Raw genomic sequence first — 22042 nt, forward strand, 5'->3', positions numbered from 1 at the left:
ATTATAGAAGACATCTCCCAAGCTGAAGCAGGCTTGTTAAGACAAACTATGTTATTCCAGGAGAAGAGGGAAGCAAACATTTGTGTCAAAGCACAGATCAAAACGCTGGTACAGGACATGCAGGAGTAAAGGAGGACAGCCTTGACCCTCTCGCTAACAGGTTAACAGTTCCACTGATCGACGACTTGTGTCCGGTCAATAGCACTGACAAAGTGGGCCATTAGCACAGAATTAAATGTGCCCAAGTTTCCAGTGACCACCAGATAGAACCACTTTGTTTTTGGAACATTGAATTAGAGCATTACTATTCTACCATTTTTAGTGTGCCGACATCATTTTATAATTCTACATGTTTTGCATAATTAGAAAATTCTGTTTAAAATTTGAGTTATCTCATCCATTACCCTCATTATATTGAAATCGACCATAGGTAACAGATGGATAAAGTATATAAAATTGTATGTTTACGAGTTAAGCTTGTAAATTACTATTTAAAATGTAATATGTATGTTAGTGTGAGATGGGCAGAAACCCTTGATTCTATTGAAATAAAGACTTAAATATCCAACATCGTAAGTTCGCTTATGTCAAAGCTCAATCACATACGTAAGAGGACAAAATCTTATTGCACTCCAAGTCAGTCTTTTTGTTCTTGTCGTTACTTATTTTAAAGTCTTTAAAGGTCACAATATCAACATGAACATTAATCTACTTTAATTCTGAGCATAACAGCCGTTGGGCCACATAAAATTAATTTTCAGGCCGGATTTCTGTCCCGCGGCCATGAGTTTGACAGATTGTCTTAAAGTAATTATTTGATGACTAGAGTGGAAAGTAAAAACTCTTCATGAGTGTAAAATCTCAAATCAATTTCTCTTCTGGGTAATTTGAGCATGTTTGTGTTTACAGTTTGAAAGTTCAAGTAGCATCACATTGGTCTCAAACCACTTTCATTCAAACTATTCTGACTAAATAACGTCCTGAAAATATAATGCTTCGCAAAATCCATGCGATTGTCGCCAATGTTGTCCTAAAAAAACAGATCTTGCAGGAATAATCCTTCAATAGCCGCAGAGAGGACTTCACTTCACTTATGGCGGTTTATGCATTTAATTTCTAACATAGAACTGGTTAAAAACTAATGTTGTTTGGAACTCATTTGAATTTCTATAATAAAAGTAAATGTATAAAATAAATATTGGCTCCCACCTTTACGCTTAGTTTACACTGTATAATAAAAAAGCCACAGTGAAAGACTGTAGTGAACAAATTGTAAATGAGGAACTTGGACTGAAGGTGGTGCTATAAAAGTGGCCAGATGTTCTCAGAGCCAATCCCATTAGAAGTGGAGCCGTAAAAGTGGCTGGTAATAACTCAATCATAAAGTCTGGAGCACCTCCTGTTTGGCCTGACTGGAAGCTGTGACTCACTCAAAACAACATAAGTTCTCATGAATCTTTACATTACCAGACAAGGCTCGGATAACATGCGATTAAAGAGGAAGAAAAACACTGGAACACACACTAAGCCTAGAGTCATCGTTGGTGTGAAAATTGCAGTAAGAATTTTCAACTCATTCATGCAATGACTGGAGCTTAGAGTGGTGAGAGGAGTCAAGCCAGAAACATCCCATCGGCTAATGAGCCCAGAAGACATGTTCCGTCTTAAAATAGTTGACATTACTGTCGACACCAGGAAGTTGCTTACAGTTGGACAAAATACCTGCAAACTGGATCTACAGGTTGTTGGCCGGTTGCTCGGTCAGAGGACCGGTGTGTGATGGTTGGCAGGTGTGTTGTGTTTTATTTCTTTATGTGTTTATGTTGATGACCTCACCTGGTTTTTGGTCTGCTGTTGTGCTTTGTCTCTGCTGCTGGGCTGCAGGGGCGTGTCACTGGGGATGGGGCCTATCGGTGTGGGCTGAAGGAAACATTAAAACACTGTTATTCAACAGCAACGTAACACTTTCCTGGCTCATTCTTCAGCAAAAAGGTCAGAACTGCAGATGATTTTCAGTCACCCGAACGAATCTCAAAAACTTCTTACCAACAAAACTGACAGAGTTTGAGACTGCTGCTCTACAACAAATATAAGACTACAAAGACAAAATATTTCAGTCTTAGGTGCAGGTCCGAGAAAATTTATATTTTCCTAATGGGAGGTTTCATGTTAATAATCTCTGCTCTTGGATTCCTTTACTTCAAAATCAGTTTGCCTCTTATTGGAAGTCTCCGTGTACCGTGGTACCTGAGGGGTTATATTCTTCAAAAAAAACTTCTTTAAATAAACCAAATCAGCAAGTCAAGTAGCAGAAGTAGTAGCATTGAGTGAGTATGATTTTTCACTTGTTTAATTTAACAACAATTCAATTTAATATCCCTCTCAACAATTATCTTTATCCTGAACAGCTCCTATAAAGCTTTGCCGCCCAACCAAACAATAACAGCTGTCGATCACTTTTGACAAAGTAACATAGACTTAGTTTTTACATACAGTATTGCAGTGACCAATCAGACATCACTAAATAGAGCAGTGTGTAGAAATGCATTGCATTGGATTAACTTTTCCTGCACCATAAGTAAGAACGGTGCGGAAATTAGGGCCTCCCAACAAATTCTGTGGTTTGTTTAAACTGATCCGCTGTTCAAGTAAATAACCAGTTTGTAACAATGACAAGGAACTTTGACTTCCTGAATATATCGTGATACGATTAATTTAAATATGTCTTACCGCAAAAGAATGTAAAACACAGTATTAAAAGTGACCAATGTATTTCTACAACCGCTGTTCCTTAACTTAAGTCTTAAACAGCCATCGTAATATGTTGCCATTTTACTTCGTTATTCACCGACCATCCAGGGGGCCGCACGATATGACTTGGGAGACTGGATTTAGCCCCTAGGCCTTGAGTTTGACGGATGAGTTGTAGAGGAACGACCAATCAGAGACTCACAAGTGATTTGCCGACCCAGTCATATTCATAGTCGAAGACATAGTTGTTCCTATCGAAGAGATCGGTGAAGAGTTTCCTCAAGTAGTCGTAGTCTGGCTTCTCGAAGAAGTCCAGCCTCCTCACATAGCGCAGGTAGGTGGCCATCTCTTCTGTAGCAAAGGTCAGTCCGTAGTTAAATGTTGACGGGACAAACAAAAAGTGAAATGTCAGTGGCTCAGAAGACAAAGAACAGGCTGAAAATGTAACGTCATAAATCAGGATCTACTGACCGGGGAAGCTTTCGCAGAGAACTTCTATGGGCGTCGCTCGTTTGGTGTCCCCGATTTTCTGATACCTCTCCTTCAAAGTGTCAGCCTGAAGGTGGACACAGCACAGAAATGTCAACAAAAGGATGGAGCATGCTTTGCAGCCGTCTGTAACCTTCTATTTCACTGTTAAACAACTTCCCCACTCTTCCACTGATAAACAACCTTTATATAAACTAAGCAAAGAGCAGAACAGAAAGAAGAGATATCTGCTTTTATCGCTGAAGTCATCTTGACACAACATTCTTTTCAAAGGAACCTTTTCAAGCGTGACTTGCATGGTATGGACAACTGGTAAACTTTATCCAAGAACAATAGTTCTGTAATGTCAATAATGTACGTGCTGCATGTTGAACATGTAATCGTTGTTAAATCCGTTGTGTTATTTTCTACATAGTTAAAGTATTTTTGTTTCATGTTCTGGCTGTGATTTTTAACCCTCGTGTTACCTCTGGGTCAAGGTGACCCGGTTTCCCGAATTAAAAAAAAGTTTGTTCCCTAGAAAGTTTAATTTCATTAAGCAAACTTTAGTTTTTTTACATTGTATTTGTCCTACACTATTGAACGCACCACATTCTTCCAGGAATGCAGAGAAAGCATTTGCATGGCATTTTTAAACAAAATGAAATTGCTAAACTCTTTCTAGACACGCAAATATTTGAAGCATAGTTTTATTTGGTAGACTAGTTTGTTTTTATATTTCACCATCTTTTCTTTGTTTCAATGTTCTTTTTATTCGATTTATTTATATATTTATGAGCAAATAAAACAACCTAAAAGAACTAATGGAACCCAACAGTACCTTGTCGTCACTGTAATTATTTCACTAAAGGAAAGTGTTTGCTTGTGTTAACATTTGCATAAATACTTTTATGTTGTGAAGAGAACAGAAACAGTCCTTTTAGGAATTGTCAACAAAAATAAAGAAAAAAAAGATGAGAAAATGAAAATAAATACTGTATACAATAAGAGTTTTTGTGACACACATACACATATATACACACACCAACATTTCTTGTTAGTAAAAAAAATAATTATCAAAGATTTTTTTTTTTTAAATGTATTTTTATAACCTCACATTTCACAATCATCTTTTACAATAGGTGCCATTTTCCCCCTGATAATGGCTTGTGCAAAAACATTTCATCATAATTTTGTTTACAACCAGATATACTGTTTAAATAGTATAGTAGTAAGTCTAAAAATCTCTTTAAATGACACATATAGTGATCATTGCATTGTGTTCCACAAGAAGTTGTTTAATGTTTATGCCCAGGCCACGTGGCTTCCTCCACCATCCTACATCTTTCACTACCACAGGCTTCCTCCCACCTAACAAATGTTCACATCTTCTCATTTCACGTAGGCCTTTCATATTTTCCTCCTACTAAACCGCACACAAACCACTCCTCTGCCAGCATCTGGAATTATTTTATATAACAGATTTTCTGATGTAACACAACAAGAGGGAAATCTTGTTTTCAGTAGAGGCTTCATGAGTTTTAATTGAGCTCCGACTGTGTTGCTGATCATTACACCAGATCTAGAAGGACTTTATTATGCAATTGCTGTGATTTGTTAACAGCCAATTCATTAAGAAAATATTCATCTAGTTTTCAGCTAAAAAAGTGCCATTATTTAATTAAATTATTGAATTCAAACAAATTCAACCTTTCAATGTAGAAATTATTTAATTAAATTATTGGGGAACAAAAACAACATTTCAATAAAAAAATGTATATCTACATTACACATTAGAGAATATAAAATCAACCAAAGGATCATTTTAAAGGCCCTCTATGATGAATGAAATATCTATTAAATACTGTCACCTGAAGAAATCTTGGTGTATGTTCGAGCAGTATGTTTTTCCATGTGATAGACGAGGGACATGTCAAGGGTGTCCTTTTTGATTGTGTAAATAAACCTGTCTTTAGTTGTTCTACTAACCCGTCTAAGAAGTCTGATTGCAAAATCATAGCGAACAAGTAAAACAGAGATCTTATCTTCTGGGGTTATTTCACACTTGCATAAAAAGGAGAAATCCTTTGATATCTTAACTGCCATACCTTCAGGCCCTGCCATGGGAGGCTGCCACGGAGGAAATACATAAACATGTGCCCCAACGCCTCCAAATCATCCCTTCTGCTTTGTTCTGCAAAACAAAACAGTAAAACTTGTTGAACTCAAGCCTTAAATCCCTGTTTGACCACTTAGCATGAGGAAACAGAACACACACAATGACTGTAATTATGGTCAGACGGGCATCATTGGAGAAACTGGCAATGACCTGGTTACAAATAATACGCGACACATTACTCTGTGGGGGGGATTTCTGTTGAGTCGTGATGTTGACACAAGTACAGTATAGGACTCACCTTTTCCCAAATGTGTGTTGATGCTCATGTAGCGTGCCGTTCCAGTCAGACTCTTGTGCTCCCGGTATGGGATGTGTTTTTTGGTCTCAGGATCTATGTACTCTTTGGCCAGACCAAAGTCAATGATGTGGATGGTGTGCTGCCTCTTGCTTCCTGGCCGCCCCACGAGGAAGTTCTCGGGCTTCACATCCCGGTATATCAGACTCTTGTTGTGGACGTACTCCATCCGTGTAATCTAGAGGTCAGTAAACTCAATTAAGCAAATGATTTCTTCTTTTCTTTTAATGGATAATCAATATAAAATAAGACATTCCTTCATTCCCACAGTGGCTAAATGTGTTACCAGAGCAGCTAGTTGACAGTAGGAAGACATTAAACATTCAGTCCACATGTTTAAAGAATAAATGTAAAATTAAAATAAAATAATATTATTAATAATAATAAAAGAGCATTCCAAAACGCTGGAAGTATAATAAACAATAGAAGCGCAATATACACAATATACATTATAATTGCAACACACGGTTACATTTTCAGGATTTGGGCAAAATATGCACATTGACTTCATTCATCAAAATAAGAGGACCTACATCTTTGCCTAGTTAAACAAAAACATTAGTACGTCTTCATTGACAGACAGGAAATTTGAGTGATATTTAGGAATAATAATCAAAACCTTGCAGTGAGAGACAAACAAAATATTCAACTGTGGAATTAGTTTGTATGTCATCTTTTCCAACAGGAATTATTTTGGGAGGCTGGATCTATTCTTGTTTTAATCACTTAAAGCTATTAATCTTTTCCAATCATAAATAGAACCTTGCATTACTGAAGAAGAAGAGCCTTTGATGCAGATGTTGGAGTAAACCAAAAATCCTTTAACAATAAACTAAATCAGCTTTCAAAATGGCTGACCTCTGAACCAATGTAACGATTTACGAACAAATTTCTCTTTTCTTACCAGCTGTATGGCTATCATGAGGACGGTTTTGAGGGAGAAGGTACGGTCACAGAGGTCAAATAGGTCCTCTAGACTGGGTCCAAGCAGCTCCAGAACCATGGCATTATATTTCCCACAGGGGCCAAAGTAGTATACCTGTGGTATTCCCTCTGTTGAAAAACAAAGAAATGGTTTTAGGAAAGAATTTAGTTGAGAGAATCATGTCAGTGACTATTATTCACTATTATTTTCATCATTTCTGTCTCACAGATTAAGTCATAACAAAAAAAACATGATCACCCATAATCACAGTTGATCAAAGATATCACAATTAAACTCAGTAATTAAGATGGAAAAAAACAAAAGCACAACAGAATAAATCAAAATTAATACATTTATATTTTTTTTAAAAATAGACATAGATGTGGATGTTAAACAACCAACTACATTATATGATTTAATCGTGTCTGAAATAGTGGACCACTGAAAGGGCAGTGGACCAAAAACCTAGAAAGTTGATGACAAAATGTTTTTGACAGGTACTGACGTGAACAATCATTCTGGTTTGAAGTTCAAAACACAGAAGCAGGATCAACAGCGAAATGAAAGCAGAAATGACAAATTGCCTCAGGACTGCTGGAAAGCAGGCGTGGAGTACGAGAACTGGGCAAGTCAACAACAATCAGAGGATTAATACCTTTGCTACCTGAACCCACCACACCTGTTCCCCGGTCGGTCATGCATGCACACCTTCAATAATGTGTATGGGTAAACAATTTAAAAAATAAAAACTCCCCTTTTTATATACTTTTAAACAGGATAAACTTGTTAGATTTATACTTTCCATAATAACTACATCCATGAGAGCAATAGGAAAACAAACAGCCTGTCAGGTGTCAACAATCATTTTATAATCATGAGAGAACACCATCAGATACATGAATCACCGGCAGGTTTCTCTGCTGAGATGACTTAAAGGTCACTGTGAACCTGATCACAGATTCATCTTGGCGCCATGTTTATACAGAAAAAAAAAAAAACATTCAGCTGTGCCTAAATAGCAGAATGAGAAAATGTAGATTTAGTTTTCAGAAAAATCACAGCCGTGTTTGGTTGCCTATTAAACCATCACATTTTAAGCTAATATCCATATGTCTAATAGTAAGTATACAAGACTAATCTTTACACATGTTAACTAAAAATCACTGAGCATAAATATATTTATAATAAGAAATGAGGAAACATTTTCTTATGTATCCCTTCCTGTTAGGAAACATTGTGGCTATTGGGTTACCACAAACTTAAAAAAAAAAAAGTCTACAGATCAAAGAAAAACTTAGAATCATTAACTACATCAAATATTAAGAACCAGCATTGGTGGACCTTGTCCTTTTTCTGCACTTTGTGTGAATCAGGAACACACTTGTGTATAGAGACATGTGGCACAGTTATACTTTGTCAAAACAATATGTGACAAATTCCACACACTAAAATTGTTAAATCCTTTGAACTGAGTAAATTGAATCTCATCACCATTCAGGATCAGACAACTGAAATTGGGGAATTTTGTTTGAAAATTAAACGGAGAGGATCTCTGGAGAATCTTGTGACAATCCAGTTTGGCTCTTGAGCTTCAGCTTTGAGATGAAAGTAGAAACCCGACACACGTCCAGTGATTCTTCGCACCAGCTGCGAAAATAGTTCTGACACAGCAGCACATGTCCTACCAGTAGCTGGGACGCTAAAGACCTATTGGCTCTTTCCCATTGTCCACATTCTACTCTGCGCTCACGAGGAGTCATAGGCCAAGATTAGTGATAAGAATTTTTATACCTGCTTCTGTCAGGTTCTACAGAGGAGTTTAAACTTGGGTGAGAGTCACAGAAGCTGAAAAATGACCGACTCCAGTCATATTTTGTCAATCACTAGTATAGTTCAATTTCACTGTAAAAATGCCAGAACATAATTTGGCAACATTTATTTGACTGAAAAGTAACAAAACATAAAAAAGCTTTGTATCTCCAAGTGTGCGCTTCGTACAACTTAATTCATTGTTTGCACTTTCACAGTTTCCTTAATGAGGCGATTTAAATGTAAGCATTTCAAATTATATTTAAAATCAATTCAGAAATATTCCAAATCTGAAAAAGTAAAACATGAATTCGTACATGTTGCCTGGTATTGCTTTGGGCCATTTAGAAAAAAGTTAATTCTGAATTAAAATACACTTCCCAATGGTAGATGCCAGGTTAATGTCTCTTTCCGAAGTTGCAACATGAATCATGTTGAAGTGGAAATGTGACTATATCTGCTCAGAGAGTCCCTGCTGTAACCGACGTTTGTTAGTCCTTACTTATTTGTGTTCACATTTCTAAACTTTCTATAGACAGATACATTTTATTGATACTTTTATACATGTAATGCAAGTAATGTCTATTAAGTTCTTATTTTTAGGTTCATGAATGTTAAGCCTTTTAGGACTTTTTTGATTAGGAAAATAATTCAGTTATTTTAAACAATCACACCTGCGATTCTGTCTCTGGGACTTCCTTCTAATGGAGCTGACTGCAGATGAAGTAGCCACAAGCATTCGCCGGGTGGCTGACTCATCGAAGCTTGGCCCAAATCTAGAGGGCATTCAAAGCCCAGTCATCACAAACAGAAAGCACACACAGTATTATCATCTTGTGCTGCTGGTGGTGAGTGAAGATTGGTGCCTACAGCAGCTGCGAGCAATGTTAAAAATGGTGGGAGGAAGAAGTCCAGAGCAAAGTTTTTAGGTCATTACTGGCTAAATTTCTGTCCGGTTACATTGCCGGGAGGCTGTAATAAGTCTTCAACATAGACCGAAGTTTATTTTATTGAATATTGTTGTGATTGTTTAAGCGTTTGTGACCCTGGTCTGGAAAAGCGCTATATATATATATATATATATATATATATATATATATAAAAACTTACTTACATTTAAATCATTATCGTTATGAGTAAAGCACAATCATTATTTACGTATATAGATCAGGTGTTAAAAAATCTTTAGACTATCAAGCTAGAGTTCCGAAAATGTATCTGAAAAAACAATATATGTTAATGATCTGTGTTTGTCACTCCAATCAAAATCTTCCAACTTTATGTTTTCTTCTTTCTTTTTTTTTTTTAAATATCAGCACATTTGTTCAAATCTCTCTCCAAGATAAGCGTGATATCTTACACACCGACATCTTCATGGGTCATCAACATGGGACATTAACGTAATTGGATTTTGAGATAACCCTCTGACGGCCCCCATAAAATGATGTTATCTTTTTTTTAGCAAAACTTTTCAGGAGTTTTTAAGTTTTTGCCTTGAATGTGTACAAATCTGCAAGTTTAAGATTATGCTTACAACTACATGAAGTAAATAAATTTACCTGTACTCACGCCGCACTTTGTTTTCAAAATGAGTCACTTGGAGGTGGAAACTGATGGCACTTGACCAAACGAATGGTGGAAAATGATATTTTCATATTCTGACTGTCATAAGCAAGACTACGAAGGTTTAAAAAAAAAAAAAAAAAGTGTTTTTTTTTGTATTCAAGATGAATTAATGAACCCATTCAAAAATGATGATATTTAATCGTTGATATTACCATATCAATAAAGTTGAATCAGACCTTGACCAAGCTCCTGCAATAATTAGAAACAATTTCTTCCATTGTATGCAGCTGCCTCCCAATGTAAGCATAGACTTTAAAATGTCACAATGTAAAGCGCTGCTGACTGAGAGGGCTGGCGAGGTCAGCGAGAGAATGAAGAGCAGAAGTGGGCGAGAATATGTATTAAACATTTAGATTGTGGAGTGAACACAGAGAGAATGCTGGAGGAAGACTTAATGATGTAAAAAATTAAATAAATAAATCCTTGTCCAGGCAATGGAATGTGATCAGTGCTCTGACCCGGCAGCTAAGGGCCTGCCAATCCTTAGCAACTGGATACAAAGTTTCAAACAAATGGAAATGAATAGAAGAAGCAACGATACGAATAAAGATGACAATTTTGACAAGGTTCCTGAAGGTCTTCCAGAGCTCACTCTTGTGGTCTTAGAGAAACTAGGTCAGTTGGTTTTGTCTTGCTAAAGAACCGTTCTCAGTCATGCATGCATGCTGCTCTGTGACAACTAGACCAAATTAAGTGCTTATCAGACAGACTGGGTTGTTTATCTTTTGGGTTTGTTTCACACGTTGGCTAAAATCCCCTCCAGCTCCCACTTGCCTTTCAAGTTGCATTTATATTTGGATGCGTTTCAATGTGCATGAATCTGGGCTAACAGCGGTTTATTTGCTTGGACGCCAACTCAAGGTATCAAAACCTGAGTTGCAAAACACAACGATGAAGACATTTTTGGAAAATGGGTCAAAATAAAAAAGGTGGCTTAAAAATGCTACAGAGTCAAAAATGAGAAATGGCATCAAGATACACTCACTCACACACATTTAAGAATGACAGCAGAAGTAGTAATGTCAAACAAGCAGCTGATTTGTGACTTTTAATGTGATAACGTTGTTTGTGCTGGACTGGTTTTAAGAAAGGACGGATTCACTGGGATGTCCAAGCACTACTTAGCTCAAAGGTGTCAATACCACAGTCAAACTAACTTGTTTATTGCAAACTTCAACCACTAAATGATCAGTTCACAAACTACTCATCACTTCAGACAACATAATGCTTGATGTCTCAGAATTGGCCTCTACAGACACTAGATGACAGAAATGGACTTCAGAATATGCCTGAAAATAACCCTGAGTCAATGTGTGATGCACATCAAATCAGTAAAACATCCACATAGTAGTTCCAGAACCTTTTTTCTGTTGTTGCACGAAGAAGAGACCTGGTTTGTACAAGTAAGGTGTAGCTTTAGTAGCTAGTGAGTTTCGCTTTAAATGTCCAGAGGCTAATAATAAAACATTTATGCGACTTCAGCAGTCCATTTTCAAAGCACTAAAAGACAACAAAATGTGTATTTAATCTTTATCAGAAATACATTAAAAAAAAAAAAAAATCACGATTTTCATTGCCAACAGTGACAAAATGAATCATCCAGCTTGGTGCCAAAGATTAGACAAGTAATAAAATGAAGAGAACAGCTACATGTACGTCAAGATATCAGGAAAATTGACAAAAATTGAAGCAAACAGAACCACTGTATCAAATTTATTAATACTGTTGTGATAGGCCATGATGGGTAACAAGTATAAAGAACACCGACAGACCCCGATGAAAAACTATATCTATTAACTAAGCTGTTTCTAGCCATCTCACCAATTTTGATGAGCCATAATCTTTCAAGATCTTTGCTTTTATATATTTTTTAAAAATGTTAGGGTTTGTTTATATAGTTCATCAAAATTCTATGTTTTACCTTAAGGTTTTATTGGGTATTTTGTTCCCAGTATAACTAATTTAAAGGTGCAATGGATAGTGCTGTTGGCATTTTATGGTCGACATAGTATTTGTTCAACAACCGTACATCCCTTCTTTCCTTTTAAGAACTTAATAAGGGGTTAGCAGTTTCTAGTTTAGGACAAGCACTCAGGTTATCACACCAACATTATATAACACCGCCCAAGATAAATGAGCGATATAAAGGTTGCCAAGGACGACAAAAATCTCTCTGATTTCCCAAGTTTTCATCTGCAATACTTCACCATAGTAGAGTAACAAAACACAGCGCCACAGGGATTTGTCATTTAATGATTCTACTACATCGACACAAAATGAAAAACATCGATCCACATCGTCCGCTTTATGTGACACGTTTGACACTTTTTCATTAAAAAGATTTAACTGTGCAGACCCTTTACTCTCTGTCCATACAGTAGACAGGCATGACGGACACGTCTCTTGCTTACATGCATCATTCCACACAAGCCTCCGTATGTCGGCTGAACAGCTATGCTTCAAATACATTTAAATGATTATATTATTATATTTGTCCAAGACAATCTTCCCTGCCACCTGACTGATTGCAGAAGTACTATGGCAGCTTATTTGTAAACAATTATTGTTGGTGGACACATTTATTTATAATTTTGTGTGGTAAAATTAATGTTGCTGGAGCAAGACAGCGTTTAAGCAGCTTTTTTAAAAAAGGCATGAATTGTTTCTCTAACTACGCAAGTCACCTTGTACTATCAATCTGAAATACATCTGAATAATGCTGACTGCTAAAAAAAAAACTGGCTGGACACTGGCAAAACATTGATGTTTCTTTCCCAAGCAAGATGGAAAGTCCTTCTTGGTATATGTGCACAATTCAAAACTCTCATAAGAGCAGTCATAGGAATAATAGACCACACCCTGGTTTGCAGAACATATCAAAGTTTCCTCTGCTATCTCCTCCAGAAAGCCAGTCAATCATAGGGAACAGGGAGGTGCAGACTGAGGAAACCATCTAAATAAACACACCACAATGGCCCAACTGCTTGTAAAGGGACGTCTATAAATAGTCAAGGACTGCCCGAATGCCCCACCTCCAGATCAACAGTGTTGGGCCTTTGCTTTGGCACAAGGAGACAGGATGTCGGCACGTGTCACTATATTATACTCCAAAGTCACAACCAAGCAAAAACATTTTTCCTACAGTGAAATAAACCGAACAGAATTAAGTGCAGTCTAAAAATGAGAGTGTTTAGCATGTAAATACAATACTATTTAAATGATAGAAATTAAATATGCATCCTTTATATTCAATTATTTCTACTAATTTTCTTCAACTCCTCTAGCCTTCGATCAATAAACCTATTCGGGCGTGCCTTCCTGTTCATCCTATTAGGCACAATCCATCATTATTCTTCAGCTTTGGAGTTATTCCTTTCAAGATAAAAAACTTGATTTTTAATCGTCTGCATCGTTTAACATTCATGCTGTCAAAGTTTGGCAGTGTTTTAGTTGCTCAGATCAACTGAAATAAAAACACTCAAACTTCGTTCTTTGCTTTTTAATCAGTAAACCCACAAGCTCAAAAGGTTAAGTACATATTTAAAGCAAATTATCTAAACAAAGTAGTGATGTTTGCTGGTAAGACGAAAGAATGACATAAGAGTGAAGTTATCATTTTGTTTTAATGGGTAGATAAGAAACCTTTAAAAGCAACAATGTTGAGATTATAGTATAGATAAACTATCATGAATGATCTAAGACAAAGTTTTGTACCATGGCACTGTGAATGTCCCTGTTGACATTTCAAGAGTGCATGAATACACAAGGGCAGTTGAAGCCCATGTGTATTTATGCACCACCAAGTCAACATGCATTGTGGTAGGAGCACCCAGAGGGGTAACAGCTCAAACCACCATAACAGTTAACTTTCAACTACAGATGATGACAATGATGACAGGAGACTTTAAGAGGGAAAGTGGTGAAGGAGTCAGTGGACTATAGTTGAGGTCATTTAAATAACAGAAGAATGTAAAGTCCTAACCAATTTCTTTTGTGTACCATTTGTTCTGTGTAATTATTTCCCACATTACAAAAGACAACAGTGGCTTATAGAGTATTATAAGTATATATGTTGAAATTGTTTTTCTTTCATCATTTAGTTTTATTTTATATTGCCATTCCTTTGCATTATTATTTTAGGACTATAGATTGCACCTGAATATGTGGACAAGACAGTTAACTTTTTCTTTCAGCATAAGCCACAATTAATCCCCTTATTCTTTTTGCTACTGGTTAAAAAAAAACATTTGCATAAACCCCCATCTAGAAGGGAATCAATTGACAAACAAAAACTATGAATGACTTATTGGTAGTCTTCAATTTAACCCACGTCTTTTAAACCTCCCATTCCCTTTGCAACAGATGAACTAAAACATTACTTTCAGAATTATTTTATTCAATTATTACAGATTGTTCCGCTTCGTAGGGCCACACCCAAGTTCCAAATGTAGTACCTCAAGTTTTCACCACAAAACAGACTCTGTTGCACCAGCAAGATCTTTTTTTCAACACAGATTTAACAATCTTAAAGACCTGTGGCACAGATTTCTTACCTGAATTCCCCAACTGTTTGTAAAATCTATACTCCAAGTGAAGCTGCGGCGCCCTGGATTTTATAGGTTCCTGAAAAGAAGCAGAGAAAACAAAAGGTTATAAAAACCACTTCTTGATCTTCTGTGAAAATATTTATTCATCAATCGCTTCAATCTCATCTTGACAGTTTAAATCAGTTCACGTACATTCATAGATAACAAACAATCCTGTGTAATTTCCGACTTAAACTTTCAAATATTTGTTAAAAAAGTGTAGACCAGAGTTGTATTTTATCGTTTTACAGATCTTAAACCATAGTCTAAGACTGTGGTCAGACGTGTGGATATCAGAGGATAAAGAGAAGTTCCAGCTGGTGGACAGCAGGTTTTTTCTAATGACTGATAATCAACCCAAAGCGACATATTGTTCATTATATCACAGGCGGAAGCTTTACAAACTAAAATGTAATCTGATTAACCCCATTCTCATGATGACAAGGGCATTATAGACAAACGTAGAGGGAATTGTACAAACACACCCCAAACTTAATTCCCTTAATCTCTCCTTTAGCTGGTGCTAAACCAAACACTGCTTCAACATGGGTAGTAAAATATAAATTAATATGGTTGATTATATAATCTCCCATATGGCTAATATCAGCATGAACCATTGGCGCTCACTTTTAAAGTGACATAACAAAACAAAAGGATTTAACTTATGTAAAACTCCAGACAATTTCTGAGAAACATTATTTGATCTTGAAAGTTGTTTCTCATGTATGTCTAATTCCAAAGCACTTCTATTTTGAATTATATAAAGCTGAAAGGCTGTTAAGCTCCCACATTCACTCCATTAGGCCCTGATCAAATCAGCAGCATTTTCTCTTCTGGTGGCTTGACAGCACGTAGGAGTGTGCATGCCAAGTAAGCCCTGTTCGCCACAGTCAGGGATTTTGTAGCCGTTTATTTCCGACAGTATACTCCTATCAATCAATGTAACAACCTGGAATAAAGTTTATAGTATATAGTATCAGGATCAGAAGAGTAAAATCCTACATTGATAGGTGCAAACCAATTGGCAATATGTGGTATATAATGATAGTTAATGATAGTTAGCCGAAAATTCAAACTTCAAGTCATTTTCTACTCACCCTCATTATTATGTTTCAGAGTAATCAGTTCTTTTTATAGTTATAGACAAAATGTTTGTTCATTTTAATGTAGCGACTAGAGCCGAGTTGTCCTCTTCGTCTTTATTTTCCTCCAAAAAGTCACTCAAAAACATCCAAACATGAGGAATTGTTCCCAAGAAAATTATACAAGTCTATATTTTTGTCTTGTTTATAGTGGATTATACCAGGCCCACAGCCTAAAGCTCTCATGTCGATGCTTCAATCCAAGAGGACAGACCAGAAGTATGAAGGTATTTGTCACTACATTAAAATGAACAAAAAATGTTGTCCATAACTCTAAAAAGAACAGATTATTATAAAAATTATTTCAATATTAATATACATAAGGGTAAGTAGAAAATGAGTGAAGTTGAATTTTAAGTGAAATTCAACTTTAAACTATTTTTTTTTAATGTAAAGCACTACACAACACTGAAAGGCTATATACATTAATATATACAATAATAATTGCATCACCATCACCATTATTATTATTATTATCTTTTCAACAATGAAGAAATCTAAATACCGGTAATGGGATAATCAAAATGAAATGATTTCTTATCAAACTTAACCTAATTTAAAAAGTCAGTAACTGAAATATATAATATTTTCTATGTAGGCTGAAAGAAATTATAGTGAACAAAGTCTTGATTTTTATTTAGGTTTGCATAAAATTTTAAAAAATTACATTTTTGAACAAACAAAAGTAAAACACTACAAGCTCGTTCTTGATTGTTTTACTGTTCCTTTAAGACTGAAAGAGCTGTTCTGCGCTGATGATTGTGAAGAACTAATGTTGTTCTTATGCTCTCATATCGGCGAAGTTACGTCTTACAGTAACAGTTTTGTTAAATAAAAGTTAAAGTAAAGGAGGGAGCTGCTTGTTTTCATGCATCATTGGAAAAACGCCATGAAAAATTTAAATGAAATACCCACATTTATACCAACACTTATTTTAAAAAAACCTCAGTGAGCTGCATTAGGGGGGTTATTTGATCACTTTTCTGCCGCGGGCCCACTCAAGGGGGCGGGAACTAGGTTCTCGCACTTCAGCCAGCCAGCAGGGCGCGCTTTAGTCAGCCAGCGGTGCTTGGAGCTTGATTATTTTCAGCTTACGGCTTAGTTTTGCAGCCTCTATGTAGGCGCAGGTCTGTTTGGCGCACCGTGGGACTGTGATTTCAAATTAAGTTGACGTCAAAATTCTGGGGGCATGTTCACCTGCTCCAGGCGCACTCTGTTAGAACAAATTACAATAAAGAACTGAAATGATCATTTAAGAGCTGCTTCTTCCAGAAGCCTGACCAATGAAATGCCAGGCAGTGCAACACAACAGCATGGATTATTCAGTGTGGAGGAGAAAACAGGACACTCTGGACTGGACGGCTGTGGGATGGAGAGACATGTGACCAGTCTAGAGGGCGTTGCGAAGAGCTGTTGCAGCGTCATCCCCATCCCACATAAGCGTCAATTACAGGCATCGCTTAAAAGTCTAGTAGTGACAGCCAGTCAGAGCAAAGAAAATATAAAAGGTATATAAATCACAAGTCAAAGCAGATTGTAGAGAATCCTGTAAAATAGCTTACAATAGGAAACAGAGGCTTACAGCAGCTTTATGTGCTTAGAAGACATCATTTTTTCCAGAAAGATTAAGCTTTGCCTGCAAAAATGACTAGTAGAACATTTGTGATCCAAAATGTAGACATGTCAACAGTGAGCAACAACTTTTACCCTTAAAACAATAAACTGTATGTGAATAATGCAGGTTTACAGGTAATAATGAATGACTTGAGCATTTGAGGGCAAAGGCCAAGAGACATATAATACAACGTGGACTGGCCAGTGTCCAGGACAGCTGACCCACAAGCCAGAAGAGCCCTTCCCTGTCTGACCTGATGCTTCACTAACCTTCTGCCTCAGCTGTTCCTCACCCTTCATCTACCAGACCCCAGTGATGAAACCTATCAGAGTTTTAAGGGCTTTAATCAGGCAAATTATCATTACACCCTCAAAGGAGGTTAAGTGATTGTGGCGCTCGTCTGTTTGTTATGAGAAAAAAAAACAGACTGTTGCTTTTTAATGGCCATTTCACAAAAAAATGCTTAATAGCAAAAGGGATAATAAGATAATAAGATTTAAAGGCTGATTCTTATTTATCTATTAAGACTGTCCTGATAGTTAATATTAATTTAATAATTAAGATAATTTGCTTTCAGTAGCTGCCTTAAACACACTATGATTGAAAGGTGTTCAAAAACGTTTTGATAACCTCTAATAACGTCTTAACTTATTTGTAAACGTTTCACAATATTTTTGGAAAAGATTAGAAGTGCCTGTTAAGCTACAAAGCCACCTAACTTTAATTTTTTCAAGTGGCTTAACTGAGCTTCTGTTGCCAAAGGTCAAATGCACTCTGCACTCAAGTAATGAGTCCATCAATCACCTTTCAGAATTTGATCTATCAGTTGTTGACGCTTCTAAATAAGTACTTGAATTGGATTCATGATTGATTGATTTTTTTAATACTCCATATAAGAACAAATTAAGAATCAAAAGCAACACGTGTTTTGTATTGTAACAGAAAGACAGGGAAAAGTGCATTTTTATTTTCTATAAAAAAGGTAGGAGAAGTATATAAAGTGTGTATATAGAAGAGTGTGAGCACTTGGACTGGAATTTTATCATCTCTATTGTTAGAGACTCAAATATGACTTGAAGATGGGATCATGGTATAGATGAATAGATATATATATATACAGCATTAATGTATTTATTCATGAGTTATCTTATTGCCTCCTTGGCATGTCAGGGCCATGAGTCCATCAGTCAGTTGCCTGATGATGTTATCTTAAGCAACCAGTCCACTAAAAGTGTTTATTTACATATGGTGTTATACTTGTTTGTTTATCCTATTTTAAAGGGCTAGTTGGGAGCCAATTCATTCCACAATCAAACACCTTTTTACATAATGAATAAGGACCAACACCCATTTAACAAATATTTGCCTATCATCGGAGACTGAAGTATCACAGAATAGTGACCAGTAAATGTACATTTTACCTGATAAACATGTCCTTTCAAAGATATTTTCAAGCAGAAAAAAAAAAAAAGATCAAACTAAATTTAAGATTATGTCATAAAGGCTTATGTATTGGTGTGGTATTTTGACCTGCAGGGGAAATGTCAGACGGAATATCAGCACCGCAAAGTCCTCTCCCTCGGATTAACCAACACATATGATGTCATCTCGGCTAAATCTGATCTCTGCTACAACACAGCTGAGAAGGCGCTCTTGGTGACCAGATTAAGTAACGAGTGGCAAATGAGGAGGGGAAAAAGGGAAACTATAAATATAAAATCAGGAAGAGCTATTAGTGAGTATGCAGGAAATAAGAAAAAGGTTATTAAATGGCAAGAGATTATAACCTTTCACAACCATGATATTTTCTTTTAGACATAATGTATAACATTGTATTAATCTACATAACACATTAAAAGTGAGAGATTATTAACCTTATCAATTATATTTTGAATCATACAGTTATAAAATAGTTTTTTATAGCAAAATATTTTTTCATTGCATGAACCACATACACCTTTATTCAATTGATAGAATTTACTGTTGTTACCTTAAGATTACTTGGGTAGATAAAATAAATGCGCAATGTGTTTACAATGGGCTTAAAATGTGTAAATAAGATGAGATTGACGAAGAAGAAGAGTGTGGTTATGGTAAACAAGATTTCAACTCCAGAAAAACAAAGCAGGCAGGGCTTAAGCACTACTGTACGACTTCAATAAACTTAAAATGATATAGGCAGGAAGCAACAAAACCAGATAGGGTCATCCCTGGTTTCCAAACGGGGGCATCCGTGTGGTCCACTTCAAGGGAACCGGACCGGCATTATACACAAGACCCAGAATAGAAAGCGACCTTTGCTTGACTCCCTGGCAACATTTCACAATATGCATCGGGCAACGTGACTCAACTGATCTTCGAGAGCGACACAAATGTCAACATCTACACCCAGAGAGTCTGGTCGGAGGTTTTATTAATGATCAACCGATGACCAACCAGATCAAACAGAGACAAGGGTCGAGCAGGTGTTGTCGGAACTGAAGCAGAAATAGGTGTATCTGGTCAGCAGGTGGAAAACTGGATACATTTGTTTGGTAAAAAATATCAATTGAAGTCGTTGTTCTTAGACAGCTTCAATCTAATTTTCCAAAAACCAAGGGATTTATAAAGTGCTATCCAAGCCGTGTGTTTTTCTGAAAGACACGAGTGTTGTGACGCCCTCTCACTAACAATAGGTTTGGTGCTAATAGACTACTGTGTTCTCCTGGCTACAGATTCATTAGAGGATTAGTCGGGTGGACTAAAGGTGGGCTTTTACAATCTGTTGACATCCAAGGATTTATTCTCTTAGCTCGACCAGTATGCACTCCAGAAAGGCAAAGCAGACTACGGGAGAACTTAAATCGTCAAAATGTCACTTTAATTCCAACCGAACGTGCTGACAAAGCTTTTGTGCCTTCACAGTGTTCTGACAAACGCCTCATGGCAAGCTGGTGTAAGTTGCTGAGCTGGACTGCAACAAGAGCTGCTTAGCATGCTTCAGTGTGGGGCGGACAAGGGTTGAATACAACACCTCAGATTTCCGTCCAGTGAATCCGGACTGACTGGCACCATGACTGGATCTACTTTTGCCTTTGCATTAGTGACTCAGCATCATTATTACAATGTATAAATATCAGCATTACCAGTAGTCATAATAATACGGAAAAAATAGGCATTCTTACCTTATTGTTTCATTATCTCTTGTGATTTCTACGACCCACTACACTTAGTCATTTGTGAAATAATGGTTTGTGTTGAAAAAGTAACCTAAAAAAATACCGTTTAAGATAAGATGAGAAATAGATATTATCAATGTCAACAATTGTGCAGAGAAATAGGAGTAAAACTGAATGAACTAAAATAATTTGATTGGAGTATCGCCAAAGGAGAAAACCTTACAGTAGAAATGACCATGAAAGTTTATTTACCAAACTAGTCTGATTATGATATTTTCTTTTTAAACATTTTGTTCAGCCCACAACTGAAGACAAAATAAATCTAAAATAAATTACACGTATATAGGACAAAATTAAATAATGTTTATATATAGATCTATGTCAAGATGGGTATATTTGTTCATATATAAAATGTGTTAATATAGTCTATAGATCAATAAATGGTTGTTACATTAGGAGAACATTATTTAATTTTAAAACTGAACTCTCTAAAGTCAGTTTTTCTAACTAAACTAGCACAGCCACCCCACCAAAAGTAAACACTGCTTTCTTTATGAGAACATGGCTAACATACAATATACAGTGACCCACTGTGTTCAGGCTGTTTCTATCTGGATGTTCCCTGCAGTATCAGCCTCCACCCACCAAGTCCCTCTACCATAAGATTCTCTTATCACTATACGCCCATGTTGGAAAAACACACGCGCCATTGTCATAGTCACGCGCAGAAGACAGGACATGATTTTAAAAGCACAATAGACTAAGCACTTCAGGGATATTGGCAAGGGAAAAAAAATAAATAATTAGTATTTAGTTGAAATTAAATTAAGAATTAAGCAGAAATCACAGATAAATAAGCAAAGTATAATAATAGGATTATTATTACACTAATGGTTTAATTTAATGCGTCTTCACAACTGGAGCATTTTGTGATTTTCTTTTAAGAATCATAAAATATCCATAATGAAAAGGACAATTGTTCAAAACATGCATATGCTGGCTATATTATATCTATGAAAGTTCATTGAGCTGTCGATAATAAAAGAATATGTGGAAGACATTGAAACCAAAAACTATTTATTCTTGTTTTTTTTCCTTTTGATCAATTTATTTTTTAGGAGTCCAACAAGTACGGGCCGAGAGGTGGTTTTTTTTTTTTACCCTTAATGCCCGCCAGGTTGTTGACTATTTATTTCAAAGTAAATTAAGAAAATCATAAACCAATGTCCAATAACAGTAAAACAAAGTTAATGAAAATAAAGTCATTTGGTTAGCCAGTTAAGATAGATCAAGGCTTCAAAAACGAAAAGGCAATGTCAGGATTTCTGTTCGGGAAAGTTTATTCATAAACATTTTATAAGGCCCCTGACCATCATTGTGACAATATTTAACCCCTTGTGCGATTGTGTTGGAGAACCATATCCTTCTCTGATCTTGATCTGAGGCCATTTAAATGCTTGTAAAATTGACCTCTAAGCATTAACCCAT

General features: G+C 36.3%; 1 protein-coding gene across 4 annotated transcripts in view; it reads right to left on the minus strand.

The window, feature by feature from the left end:
* Nucleotides 1-22042, minus strand: part of csnk1g2b (casein kinase 1, gamma 2b) — a 34362-nt gene that overhangs the window by 3788 nt on the left and 8532 nt on the right. For 2 of the 4 annotated variants that reach the window (XM_087784892.1, XM_087784890.1), the window contains exons 3-9: nt 14607-14676; nt 6598-6746; nt 5637-5871; nt 5328-5413; nt 3223-3307; nt 2954-3099; nt 1837-1920 (exon numbers count right to left, since the gene is read on the minus strand). In XM_087784892.1, the coding sequence (XP_087641018.1) occupies nt 1837-1920; nt 2954-3099; nt 3223-3307; nt 5328-5413; nt 5637-5871; nt 6598-6746; nt 14607-14676 (855 nt within the window). Of the gene's footprint in view, nt 1-1836; nt 1921-2953; nt 3103-3222; nt 3308-5327; nt 5414-5636; nt 5872-6597; nt 6747-14606; nt 14677-22042 lie in introns of all 4 variants that reach the window. The other 2 variants (XM_087784891.1, XM_087784889.1) reach the window with 1 other exon arrangement.

This window comes from Callionymus lyra, chromosome 2 (genome assembly GCF_982586985.1).
Source record: "Callionymus lyra chromosome 2, fCalLyr1.hap1.1, whole genome shotgun sequence".
NCBI lineage: Eukaryota > Metazoa > Chordata > Actinopteri > Syngnathiformes > Callionymidae > Callionymus > Callionymus lyra.